This window comes from Equus przewalskii, chromosome 14 (genome assembly GCF_037783145.1).
Source record: "Equus przewalskii isolate Varuska chromosome 14, EquPr2, whole genome shotgun sequence".
NCBI classification, from domain to species: domain Eukaryota; kingdom Metazoa; phylum Chordata; class Mammalia; order Perissodactyla; family Equidae; genus Equus; species Equus przewalskii.
Genome location: NC_091844.1, coordinates 11421600 through 11435224, shown reverse-complemented (window position 1 = coordinate 11435224; position 13625 = coordinate 11421600). Strand labels below are relative to the sequence as shown.

General features: G+C 39.1%; 1 protein-coding gene across 5 annotated transcripts in view; it reads right to left on the bottom strand.

Annotated features, from left to right (window-relative positions):
• Nucleotides 1-13625, bottom strand: part of TMEM131 (transmembrane protein 131) — a 224564-nt gene that overhangs the window by 83207 nt on the left and 127732 nt on the right. For all 5 annotated transcript variants that reach the window (XM_070572092.1, XM_070572093.1, XM_070572090.1 and 2 more), the window contains one exon: nucleotides 11475-11598. In XM_070572092.1, coding sequence (XP_070428193.1) covers nucleotides 11475-11598 — 124 coding nt within the window. The remainder of the gene's footprint in view (nucleotides 1-11474; nucleotides 11599-13625) is intronic.

Below are 13625 nucleotides of genomic sequence, written 5' to 3'. Positions count from 1 at the left end.
ATTTTAATACTTTAAGAAGATGCTGAGAGACACAGATAAAACAAATATTTCCCTAATTTTTTTAATAACAGGGAAAATCTAGTTCTAACTGACACTTAAGGGCGTAACAAAAACGGTGATGAAACAGAACAGCAAACTCAGGCTCAGAAATGTAACCTTCCCATAAGAATTCATTAGATTTGCTACAATTCATCCTTTTGTTCCCTTTGCTACACATTTTCTAGATGGAATGAATTTAGTGTGATAAAAAAAATTAGAGCCAGCCCTGATTGCCTAGTGGTTAAAGTTTGGTGTGCTCTGCTTTGGCAGCCCAGGTTCAGTTACCAGGCATGGAACCACACCACTCGTCTGTCAGTAGCCATGCTGTGGTGGTAGCTGACAGAGAAGTAGAAAGACTTATAACTAGAATATACAACCATGTACTGGGGCTTTGGGGAGGGGGGGATAAAAAGAGAGAGGAAGACTGGCAACAAACGTTAGCTCAGAGCAAATCCTTCTCAACCGAAAAAAAAAAATTAGAAAACAGTAGAGAAAGTAATGAAGACACACCAGGTGTGCTAGCTTTACTCTAACATTATCAGCAGCTAAGTAGCTCATCTTTGTACCAGAGCTCAGTCCCTGGCCTTTTGCTCCCTTGGTCATCTTATCCAGGTCCATGGCTTCATATCTTCACCAGTGGCTCCTACACTTCTATTTCAAGTCCACTCCTCTCTCACATACACCAAACCCAAATACAAACTGCCTACTTGGCACCTCCCCCTGGATGTCTAGGAGACCTGTCAAATCTAACATGTCCAAAACCGAACTATTCACCGTCCTCCTGAAAGCTGCTCCACCCTCAGTTTTCTCTCTCTTAGTTGATGGCAACTCTATCTTTCTAGTTGCTCAGGACAAAAACTCTGGAGTTAATCTTGACTCTTCTCTCACTCAATTCCATATCAGGAAATCCTGTTGGCTGTATCTTCAAGACACATCCCAAATCCAACAGCCTTCTTCACTTCTCTACTCTGGCCCGAGTAGTCATCTCTTATCCTGGAGCACTGCAACAGCCAATGTGACTGCTGTCCCTCATTCTCCCCTGGCCCTTCTTCAGTCTATTCTTATAAACAGTGATCCTTATAAAACATAAGCTATCATTTCATTCCTCTGCTCAAAACCCTGTGATGGCTTCCCATTTTGATCAGGATAAAAGTCAAACTCCTTATCATACCTTGTTAGGCCCTTCACAACCTGTCCCCTCCCAGCCACTTTTACTTCTCCTCTTACCCTTGCTCACTCTGGTCTAGTCACACTGTCCTCTTTGTACAACAGGCATGCTTTCACACTGGAGCCTTTGTACTGCCTGTACCCTCTGTCTGGAATGTTCTTCTTCCATATATTCCACTTCCCTCCATACAGTCCTCTTACTTCCTTCAAGTCTATTCAAATGTCACCTCCTGAATGAAGCCAACCATGACCATCCTATTTGAAAACCGGAGGACCGATGTCAGCATCACGGCAGTGTAAGATACTCTTCCTTTTTGTCCCTCTTTTTAAACAATGATTAGAAGTCCATCCACAAACAGAAGTGCCTTTGTGGAAGTTGTGGGATCCAGCACCATATGCCAGGGGACCTGGGAGTTGTCTCGCCCAGTAATAAGGGGACAGACTTTGATACAGGCTGTGGAACCAGTGAACCTGCCCCAACCCCTCTGGCAGTTGGGAAAAAAAACCTGGAGAGTGCTGGGTAGATACCCAAGGATGAGACAGATTTTGCAGAAGTTGAGCCTTCCCAAGGAGACATTCCATCAAGCCATTAGAGCAAAAAACATATGAGTTTGGTCTCAGTGGAGACCATAAGATGAATTTTCCCAGCACCACCCCTCTTCCTCCACCTGGCCAAGGCAACACTGCACAGGACGGAGGCATCTAACAGTGGTGAGTGCACTGGCTACCCTAGTTGTACAGCACGTGAGCAGAGAAACCTGTTTCTCTCCAGCAGCACCCAGAGTACTGAGGCAGGACCTCCTCAACTGGGGGAGGGATGAGATCAGAAAGAGGCTGATAAGAATATCAAAGGGTGTTAAAGGTACACAGGTCCTGCTGACTGTGCTTAGGACTTCAGCAGGAAGTCTGCCCATGAGCATCTGGAAGTACCTCACCTGAGGATCTCCCCACTAGGTCTATGGGCACCCCGAATGCCCTGAGTACTAAACTCACCCCTTGCCTCACTCTGTAGCTGGCTCCCTATGGGCACTCCCAAGTGAAGCAGTGAGAGCACGTCTGGTAATGGACTGCTATCAGAAAAACATAACAGGGTCTGTGGGCAAAGGAGAAGCTACACACTTGAGCTATGGCACTGCCCTCCAGAAAACCCAAAAGGTGAAGAAAACCTGAGCTATAACAGGACCAATGAAGAGTATATTCTATCTGAAGGCAACTAGTACAGATTTAAGGAGGTGTCTGCTACTTCAAATGCAAAAGCAGCAACACAAAACTACAAGGAATGTGAAAAATCAAGAAAACATGCCACCACCAAAAAAACAATAATTCGCCAACTGAGCTCAAAAGCACAGAATTTTGCAATATACCTGATAAAGGATTCAAAATAGCTGTTTTGAAGAAACTCAACAAGCTACAAGAAAACTCAGAAAGACAATTCAAGGAAACCAGAAAAAAAATACATGAACAAAATGAAATATTTACCAAAGAGAAGAAATCATAAAAAAGAACCAAAAGGGCAAGCCCTGGAGGCATGGTGGTTAGGTTCGGCACGCTCCACTTCAGCAGCCCAGGTTTGGTTCCCAGGTACAAACCTACACCACTTGTCTATCAGTGGCCATGCTGTGACAGCAGGTCATATACAAAATAGAGAAAGACTGGCAACAGATGTTAGTTCAGGGTGAATCTTCCTCAGCAAAAAAAGAACCAAACAGAAGTTCTGGAGCTGAAGATTTCAATGAATAAAAAGAAAAAAATGCAATAGAAAGCATATGCAGCAGAGGAGAGTAAATGGAAGACAGAATAAGTGAGCTAGAGCATAGGAATTATGAAATAACCCAGTTAGAGCAGAACAAAGAAAAAAGAATTAAAGAGTGAAGAAAGCCTACATGACCTATGGGATTCTATCAAAGAACAAATATTAGCATAATTGGAGTTCTGGAGGAGAAGAAAGGGAGAAGGAGGCAGCAAGTTTATTTAACGAAATAACAGCTGAGAATTTCCCAAATTTGGGGAGAGACTTGGACAACCAAGTTCATAAAGATAACAGATCACCTTGTTACCTCAATGCAAAAAGACCTTCTCCAAGACATATTATAATGAAATGACCAAAAATCAAAGATAAAAGAGAATCCTAAAAGCAGCCAGGGAAAAAAGGACTGTATAAACTACAAAGGAACCCCATTAGGCTATCAGTGATTTTTCAGCAGAAACCCTACAGACCAGGAGAGAGTAGAATGACATATTCCAAGTGTTGGGGGAAAAATTACCAGTCAAGAATATTTTATCTGGGGCTGGCCCAGTGGTGCAGTGGTTGGGTTTGTGTGTTTTGCTTCGGTGGCCCAGGATTCGCCAGTTCAGATCCCAGGTGCAGACCTATGCACCGCTTATCAAGCCATGACGTGGAGGCATCCCACATATAAAAAATAGAGGAAGATGGGCACAGATGTTAGCTCAGGGCCAAACTTCCTCAGCAAAAAGAGGAGGATTGACGGCAGATGTTATTAGCTCAAGGTCAATCTTCCTTGAAAGAAAGAAAGAAAGAATACTCTATCTGGCAAACTTATCCTTCAGATATGAAGGAGAAATAAACTTTCCCATACAGACAAAAACTGAAAGACTTCGTCACTATTAGACTTGCCTTGCAAGAAATGGTAAAAGGAGTTCTTCCAGCTGAAATGAAAAGACACTAAACAATGACATGAAAACATACGAAAGCATACAACACACTGGTAAAGGGAAATACACAGACACAGAAAACTCTAATTCCGTAATAGGATGGTGTGTTAACCACTTAACTATAGCATTAAAGAAGAGTATTAGAAATAATTATAGCTACTATAATTTGTTAATGAATACACAATGTAAAAAAGAGGTAAATAATGACATCAAATATACAAAAGGGGGAGAGCAAAAGTGTGAAGTTTTTGCATGCAATTGAGGTTAAGTTGTTATCAACTTAAGATGGACTGTTTTATCTATAAGACGTTGTATGTAAGCCTCATGGTAGTAAAAACCAAAAATCTACTCACTATTGTGTTATATATACTGCTGCTATACACTAACAATTAAGACATCTGAAAAAAGAAATAAAGAAAATTACCCCATTCATAATAGCATCAAAAAATAAATACTTAGGGATAAATTTAACCAAGATCTGTATAATGAAAGCTCCAAACTGTGATGAAAGAAATTGAAGACGGCACAAACAAATGGAAAGATATCCCATGTTCCTGGATCAGAAGAATTAATATCGGTAAAATGTCCGCATTGCCCAAAGCCATCTACAGATTCAATGCAATCCCTATCAATATCCCAATGGCATTTTTTTTCACAGAAATAGATAAAACAATCCTAAAATTTGCATGGAACCACAAAAGACCCTGAATACAAAGTAATCATGAGAAAGAACAAGACAGCCAGAGGCATCACTCTTCAACTTTCAAACTATACCACAAAGCTATAGTAATTAAAACAATATGGTATCATCATAAAAATAGATATATAGACCAATATGAGAATAAAGAGCCCAAAAGTAAACCCCCCGCCTATATGATCAACTAATATTTGACAAGGGAGCCAAGAATACTCAATGGGGACAGGATAGTCTGTTCAACAGATGGTGTTAGGAAAACTGGATAATCACATGCAGAAGAATGAAATTGGATGCATATCTTACACCACTCACCAAAATGAACTTGAAATGGATTAAAGATTTAAACAAAAAACCTTATACCGTAGAACTCCTAGAAGAAAACATAGGGAAGAAGCTCTTTGACATTGGTCTGGGCAATGATTTCCTGGATACCATACTAAATGCACAAGCAACAAAAGCAAAAATCAACAAGTGGGACTACATCAAACTAAAAACCTTCTGAATAGCAAAAGAAACAATCAACACAATGAAAAGGCAACCTACAGAATGGGAGAAAATATTTGCAAATCATATACTGGATAAGGGGTTAATATCTAAAATACATAAAGAATTCACACAACTCAGTAACAAAGAACCCAAACAATCTGATTAAAAAATAGGCAGAGGAACTAAACAGAAATTTTTCCAAAGAAGACATCCAAATGGCCAACAACTATATGAAGATGCTAACAATTCTAATCATCAAGGAAATGCAAATCAAAACTACACTGAGATCACTTCACACCTGTTAGAATAGTTAGTTATCATTAAGAAGAGAAGATGGGGCCGGTCCCGTGGCCAAGTGGTTCAAGTTTCATGTGCTCCGCTTCGGCAGCCCAGGGTTTGTGGATTCAGACCTACTCCACTCATCAGCCATGCTGTGGAGGCATCCCACATGCAAAGTAGAGGAAGACTGGCACAGATGCAGGCTCAGCGCTAATCCTCCTCAAGTGAAAAAAAAAAAGAGGAGGATTGGCAATGGATGTTAGCTCGGGGGCAAATCTTCCTCACAAAAAAAAAAAAAGAGAGAAAAGTGTTGATGAGGATATGGAGATAAGGGAATCCTATACAGTGTTGGTGGGAATGTAAATTGGTTCAGCCACTATGGAAAACAGCACGGAGATTCCTCAAAAGATTAAAAATAGAGGGGGCCCACCCAGTGGCATAGTGGTTAAGTTTGCAAGTTCTGCTTTGGCAGCCCAGGGTTCATACGTTTGGATTCCAGGCACAGACCTAGCACTGCTCATCAAGTCACACTGTGGCGGTATCCCACATAAGATAGAGGAAGATCAGCAACAGATGTTAGCTCAGGGCCAATCTTCCTCACACACACACAAAATAAATAAATAAATAAAAAATAGAACAATAGATGATCCAGCAATCCCACTTCTGGCTATACATCCAAAGGAAATGAAAACAGGATATCAAAGAGATATCTGCACTCCCATGTTCATTGCAGCATTATTCACAATAGCCAAGACATGGAAACAACCAAAGTGTCTGTCAATGGATGAATGGATAAAGAAAATGTGATACACACACAATGGAATAGTATTCAGCCATGAGAAAAAAGAAAATCCTGCCATTTGTGACAACATGGATAGACCTGGAAGGCATTATGCCAAGTGAGATAAGTCAGACTAGAGACAGACAAATACTTTATGTTATCACTTATATGTGGAATCTAAAAAGCTGAGCTTGTAAAATGAGTGGAATAGTAGTTACCAGGGACTAGGGGGTCGGGTAATTGGGGACAGGCTGTTGATGGGTATAAACATGTAACTAGTAGATAACTAAGTTCTGGAGATCTAATCACAGAATAGTGACCACAATACTGTATTATAAACTTCAAAGTTCCTAAGAGACTAGATCTTAATTGTTCTCACCACAGAAAAGAAATGATAATTATGTGACACGATAGAGGTGTTGGCAACCCTTCGGCAGTAATCATGCTGCAATATATAAATGTATCAAATCAATATGCTGTACACCTTAAACTTACACAATGGTATATGTCAGTTATATCACAATAAAAAAATACAGACCGCACCTCCTGCCACACTCCTAATCCCCTAATTTTACCCTTCTTTTTCTTAGCTTTTATTATCTTCTAGTATTTTATAACACTCATTTATTTATTACTCTTGCTTCCTTTCTGCTGCTGATGTCACCCAACCCCCCTAGAGGCAAGTATTATAAATGAAGCAGCTCTGTTGTTCACTGACAAATCCAAAGTACCTGGCACACAGTAGGTACTCAATAAATATTTGTTAAATTAATCAATTTATTTCTACACAGGTGGAAAACTATTTTTTAATTTAAAATTTCTTATATGCCTTCAATTTCAAAAACAATAAGCGCTTATTTTACTCAGTGATACAGTGAAAGGTGTACAAAGTTTATACCACCAACCCTCCTCCATTCTTATCCTTTTCAGCGTACCCAGTTACCCAGGTATATCTATCTGCACCTTACTTTGGCTTTTATTAATATATCCAAATATATACAGATTTTATACTTTTTATAAAAATGGCATATTCTACTCTACAATGTGCTTTTCTTACGTATTAACATATATATCATAACACATTATTCCATACCAACAGATACAGATCTAATTCATTCTTTTTATTTTCTGCATAATAATATTCCATACTACTGCTATCATGATATTTTGTTCATTCAATTCCCAGTAACATGCAGGGATATCACAGTTTAATCTGAAAGAGAATAAATAATGTCTAGGCTTCTACATTTAAATAAAAATAACCATTAATATTCATTAGTGACCTTCAACCCATGAGAAGAGACTGTCTATTATATTAAGCATATTAAAATAAGTGGGCTAAAATATTTTAATTTTAATCACAGATTGAAACAATGTTTATCCTAGTTGATCTTCAGTTTATCTGAAAATTTAATCAACAAAAAGGATCTAGACAATCAAGAGAAAAATAATTTTTGTTTGCTTACCAATGTCTGTAAGATACCCCATTTCTGCAAATCTCATGGTAATCAAAATTTGATGACTATAGAGTATTAAAAAAAAACCCTATTCTTTGATACAAAACATATATTACATATTTCACGGTCAACATATAATATAGCCATGAAAGATGAATAGGCCTAAATTGCAGTCAAGTAATTTTAAGTTATAACTAATTAGACAATTATAGTTAATTAACAGATAATTATAAATACAGGTAATTATTAGAAGTTATATACAGAAAAACAAATTGTCACATAACCACATTCTTACTACTCTCATTCTTCTTGATTTCCAGGTGGTCTTAAAATCAAAACCTTAGTAAGGAGTATTATTTGTGTGTGCTTGTTAAAATATGGTTATGTAAAACTTGGCTTTTTAAACAATAATTATTCTTTTCTGTATTTCTGTAATTACACTGGTTAGTCAATAATCAAAAACTTAAGTGAGTTACAGAAAATGTTTTATTTTCAAAGAAATAAGATCTGACTAGGAATTCTGAAGGTGGCAAAGGCAATCAGAGTTAGAATAAAAATACAGAAAGGCTTTGCTCTCCTGGACATGAGAAACTCTTTCCATTTTTTTCCCAAAGGGTTTTTATCACAGGCATAAAATTGAAGAGGAGGGGAAATAAGGTTACTTCTTCCCCCTCAGAGCTCCTTTCATCTCACCCTTCCACTTCTTGAACTTATCTTACTGTAGTCACTATCTTACTGTAGGGAAAAAAAGACAGAAAGCAACAAAAAGAAAAAAAAAGAGAAGGTAGCACAGATTTTGGATATTTCCTTTAAAGCTAAATCTACATTTCCTAAATGTAGATTTTGATAGGTATAGATTATTTTTATTGTTTAATTCTATCTCCTGATGATGGAAAATACATATTGTTTTTTAACTTGTTCTTTGACTACATACACATTTAGTTTATCTTTTCAAGGACTTTCAGAATAACTATTCTCTTTGCATAAGGTTCATGGGTAGACTTAAGTCCTTGGGAGAGTTCAGAAATGTCAAATTTTGTTTGGTCCACACTATCTGTCTTACTAAAATTGAATTCGTTTTCATCATGTAAAAATTGGGAGAAATCATATAAAAATTCCTATTTCTGACTCTTCTTGGAAACCAGAAGAACTGGGCATGGGCTTACACTCCCACACGGCAACCACTGGCTGGACTCAATAGGAGCCGATTCCTTTGGATGGGCCACATGCTTTCCAGGTCACCCCTTATTCTACTTGGCCTGCTTCTCTCGTCTACACTGTCTACCTAGCCCCTGTAAGAATCTGTGTCTGTTAACTCTTTCTCTAATCTCTGTATTGTGATGATAAAAGGAAAAAAGTGAAAACCTAGGCCTTTAACAAGGGTGAAGCTTGGATGTTTAGAAACAACAAGACGTTGCTTGAACGAGCAAACTTAGTTAACGTGCTAAAAATAAAATCTGCAGTGCAGTTGTGAACTATTTTTAAACTGTTTTCATTTTCACTTCTCAATTTTGCCCTTTAACCCAAAACATTTCTGCACATTAGTAATGCCTGAAAGTTGAGTGGTTCCTTTTACACATAAATGTATCTCTCTCTATAGGTTGTAATGTACACGCCGCACACTGTAGCTCAGTACACGCCGCACACGGTAGCTCAGTACACGCTGCACACGGTAGCTCAGTACACGCCGCACACGGTAGCTCAGTACACGCCGCACACTGTAGCTCAGTACACGCCGCACACGGTAGCTCAGTACACGCCGCACACTGTAGCTCAGTACACGCCGCACACTGTAGCTCAGTACACGCTGCACACTGTAGCTCAGTACACGCCGCACACTGCAGTTTAGTACAATACAAACCACTGGGTAGACCAAGAGAACCCAGACCCTCCCTTGGCCCTTGTCACTAACTGCTAATAACCAGTGGCAAATCCCCCTGGGGTTCAGCTCTTCATTTGTATAATGAGGGTACGGACTAGATGAACGAATACACAGGTCTCTTCCAGCATTGGGATCCCATTATTTGAGACCATCTGTACATTTATAAAAATTGTGAAAATATCTTTTAGGTAATGACATAAAAAATAATTGAGAGAACTATCACTTTAAGAAATATTTTATATAATTATAAAAATTGTGAAAACATATTCTAGGTAACAGCAAAGAACAAGTCAAGGGTAACTTATTTTAAGAAACATTTTAGAAAAGGGATGTTTTCCATAGTATCACAAAAAAATTAAAATTTTTATTATCAAAAGTAATATGCTAATTTATGAATTCCTCATTTATAAAATACTTTTAAATTTAAAAAAGCCAAAATTGGGGCTGGTCTGGTGGTACAGCAGTTAAGTGCACATGTTCTGCTTTGGCAGCCCAGGGTTCGCCGGTTCGGATCCTGGGTGTGGACATGGCACTGCTTGGTAAGCCATACTGTGGTAGGCATCCCACATATAAAGTAGAGGAAGATGGGCACGGATGTTAGCTCAGAGCCAGTCTTCCCCAGCAAAAAGAGGAGGATTGGCAGCAGATGTTAGCTCAAGGCTAATCTTCCTCCAAAAAAAAAAAAAAAAAATTAAAAAAAGCCAAAATTGTATGTCTTTTTTTTTTTTTTTACTCTGGAAGTTGTTAGCTAATGACAACATATGATGAAAGAGGATTTTAGGAAGGAGGATAGTAAAAATGTAAATAATTGATAAATCTTATATGCTTAAAAAAGCTCCTTCTTATTTATTTAGTTATATCTCTTCAAAAGAGTCAGTCAAAACCCTGGGAAGATGAAAGTAGGTTCCACTCATTTACTTTCCTCTGATAACTGCCATTTAGCTAGTTATTTTGGCAGTCTACATAGTAAATCTTAATGTATTATCTCAAATTCAAAATTTATTAAGACCAGTTTTTTTGGTCAGAAAACCTTCTTTTAAATAACAAGTTTGCATACCATCCACAAAAATGATTATAAGTAAAATTTTAAAGGATACTTGTGGTAAGTAGAACCCTAAAATAGCCCTCCCAATTTCCTGTCTTAATCTCTGAGATTGTGAATATGCGCAGACACCACAGTTGCGATCATTTATATTATATGATAAAAGGGATTTTGCAGATGTAATTGAGGGTCTGAGTTAGCTGACTCTGAGTTAATCAAAAGGAGACTATCCAGGTGGTCCTGACCCAACGACACGATTAAAGCAGCATTTTCTCCACTGACGCAGAAGAGGGAAGCCCAAGGGATCTGAAGTATGTGGGAGACACGACGCACCAGTGCAGGCTTGAAGATGGTAACGAGGAATGTGGGTGCCTTAAGGAGCCGAGGGAGGTCCCCGGCTGACAGCCAGTAACGAAACGGGGACCTCAGGTCTACAACCACAAGGAAGTGAATTCTACCAACAACTTGAGGGAGCTTGTAAGTGGATTTCCCGAGTCTCCAGTGAAGGACTCAGTCAGCCCAGCCGACATCTTCATTACAGCCTTATGATATCCTGAGCCAAGAACCCAGTGGACTTATGACCTACAGAACCATGTGCTAATAAGTGGATGTTGTTTTAAGCTATCATGTTTGTGGTAATTTATTATGCAGCAAGAGAAAACTAACACAATGCTGAGAAATAACTTATTATTAGGAAGGAAAAGAAAATCACCTGACTATATGAATGCTACATTTTTCAGTGTTCAAGGTTCAAAGTTGATTTGTTAAGCTGTTTCATGCTGAGAAAAACAATGTGTGTTTAAGAGGAGAAGTGATAATTCTTAGGAAATGGGGCAAACTGAAATCCAGAAGAAATATGAAACATTCAAACCAGATTTTAATTACGGCAAAACAAAATCATACATCAAAAAAAATCTGAACGTTTCAATTTCAAATTGAAGAGAAATAATTTATAACACAGAGAAACTTACCCTATTTTGAAAAAATGATGCATGAAAATGTGATGTTGTAGCAGATATTGATACTAAAGTAATAGTTTCTTCAGAACTAGGGTTATGTAAGTAAACTTTTTCCATTTTTGGCATTCCAACTGGCCTGTAAAAACAAAAAGAAAACTGTCACAAATACTTCAAAGATAATTTCTAGTTGTTGAGTTAACTTCTGGTTGTTAAAAAAATTACACATCAAAATTGTTAGACAAATACATATCCAAACAAATAAAACTACTTATTAAATTGGTTTATATTTAAAGTTACATATAGAAATGCATTTAGCCATTCAATAAATATTTAATGAGTGTCAATTATATGTCACACACTGAGCCAGGTGCTGGCATAGAATGAAGCAAGTCTCCACCTGGCTGAAGTTTACAATCCAGTGAGGAAGCAGGCAGGGGACAAAATGGTCAGATTTTTTCTTTCTTTCTCCAACACCACCCTGCCTCCCTACTAGTTCTGAATCACATCCTCCTCTCCCTAAATGCCACTGATACACGCTCTTCAATTTAGGAGCAGAAATTGAGTGGCAAAGTTAAGTGAGCAGATCCACCTTATGAGTTGGGGCTGCTATTATCCTCATTTATAGATGAGGACACTGAGACCCAGAAAAATTAACTAACTTGCCCAAGTCATACTCGGAGCCTAAATTTGAACCCAGGTCATCTGGCTCTGGCCCATGCTCTAATCCACTGCATTCAACTGCCTTCTCTCAAAGAAACAACGTAAAACACCCTCAATGGTCTAACGTCCACACATCCATTTGAATGTTCCCTTTGGCATCCACATTATAGTTTGTCTTAAGAGAGAAACCTCCTCCTCAGTGTGTTTCAGCACTTATGTAGCTAATCTTATCTGTACAGGCTTCCTAACCTCTACAGCATCAGAGAATTCTGCATATAAACTACGTTTTTTCACAGTGCTCTCTAATCATTTAACTGGCACCAGTCTTATTTCCTCAACAAGATTATCAGCACCTTGGGGACAAAGGTGACATTATAATGCCTGTGTATTCCCCACATTATCTAGCACAGCACCAGGCATGTGGTAAGAGCATACATGGGCGAGTTCGCTCCTCCCAGCCCCCAGTGGTTATTAAGATCCTCCCTAATCTGACATCATTCAACCTGAACAAGTAACTCCTCATGTTTTCACCATGTAACCTTCCACTGGAGGCAGGCTGGCTCCACGTGATGACCCCTGCGCCGTTACCAATCTCTTTGTTCTGTCTTTACTCTCCATCCTCTACGCCAATCCAAACCCTCATTTTCTAATTCAACTACAACTTCTTTCACAAGGTTCTCTCCTCATACAACCCTTCTGGTCCATGTTTTCTGAAATTTTATTTCCTCTGTATAAAGCTCAAATCCTAAGTAGTTGACGATGCAGAGCCAGAACGGTGTTTTATATTTGGTTCAACTGTCCTCCATGCTTTTGTCCTTCAGGAAGTTTTCCCCCACCTTTTCTTCAATTCAGTTGACTGCCTCTAATTTATAGTTTGGGAAAGCTGATAAAACAGTGAACAACTTTCAGAAGCTTAAAAAAAAGAATCAGGGGCTTTGGGTTCCTTTAAAGAATTAGTTAGTACATGCAGCTGGTTCTCCCTGCCCCCGCCCCGCCTTTCACATAAACAACAATGCTGGGAAAATTCAGAGGTTAGAAGGAGGTACCGACTCCAAGGATTAACCAAAAAACAGTAAGAAACCCTTAGGGGTACAGAAGGCTGCCTGGACTGGCGGGTAGGAAAAGTGAGGGACAAAGAGCAGCCTAAGCTGGCAATGAGAGGCTAGAGTAGAGGGAGGCTTCGAAACTCTTTCGTCCACTTCCTCCCGTTTGCCTTGGCACAACCAGAGCCTCCCCCTTCAGGCTAGAAGAGCAGAAAGGCTCACAGGGGTCAGAAGCTGACAGTTGGCTGCCCTCCAGCAGACCTGCCTCTAACTCCTCTCTCTGGGTCTCAAAGCCCTAAGGCTAGTAGATTACAATTTAGGAAGACACCTCTGTTCAGATGGTTCTGCCTAAGCATTGTCAGATAGAGTGGCGGCAAACCAAGGACAATCCACAGTTTTCCTGTGTATTGTGTGTGTGGAGCTGGAGCTCTCCACCTTGGTGATCACCTCCCTTCTTAAA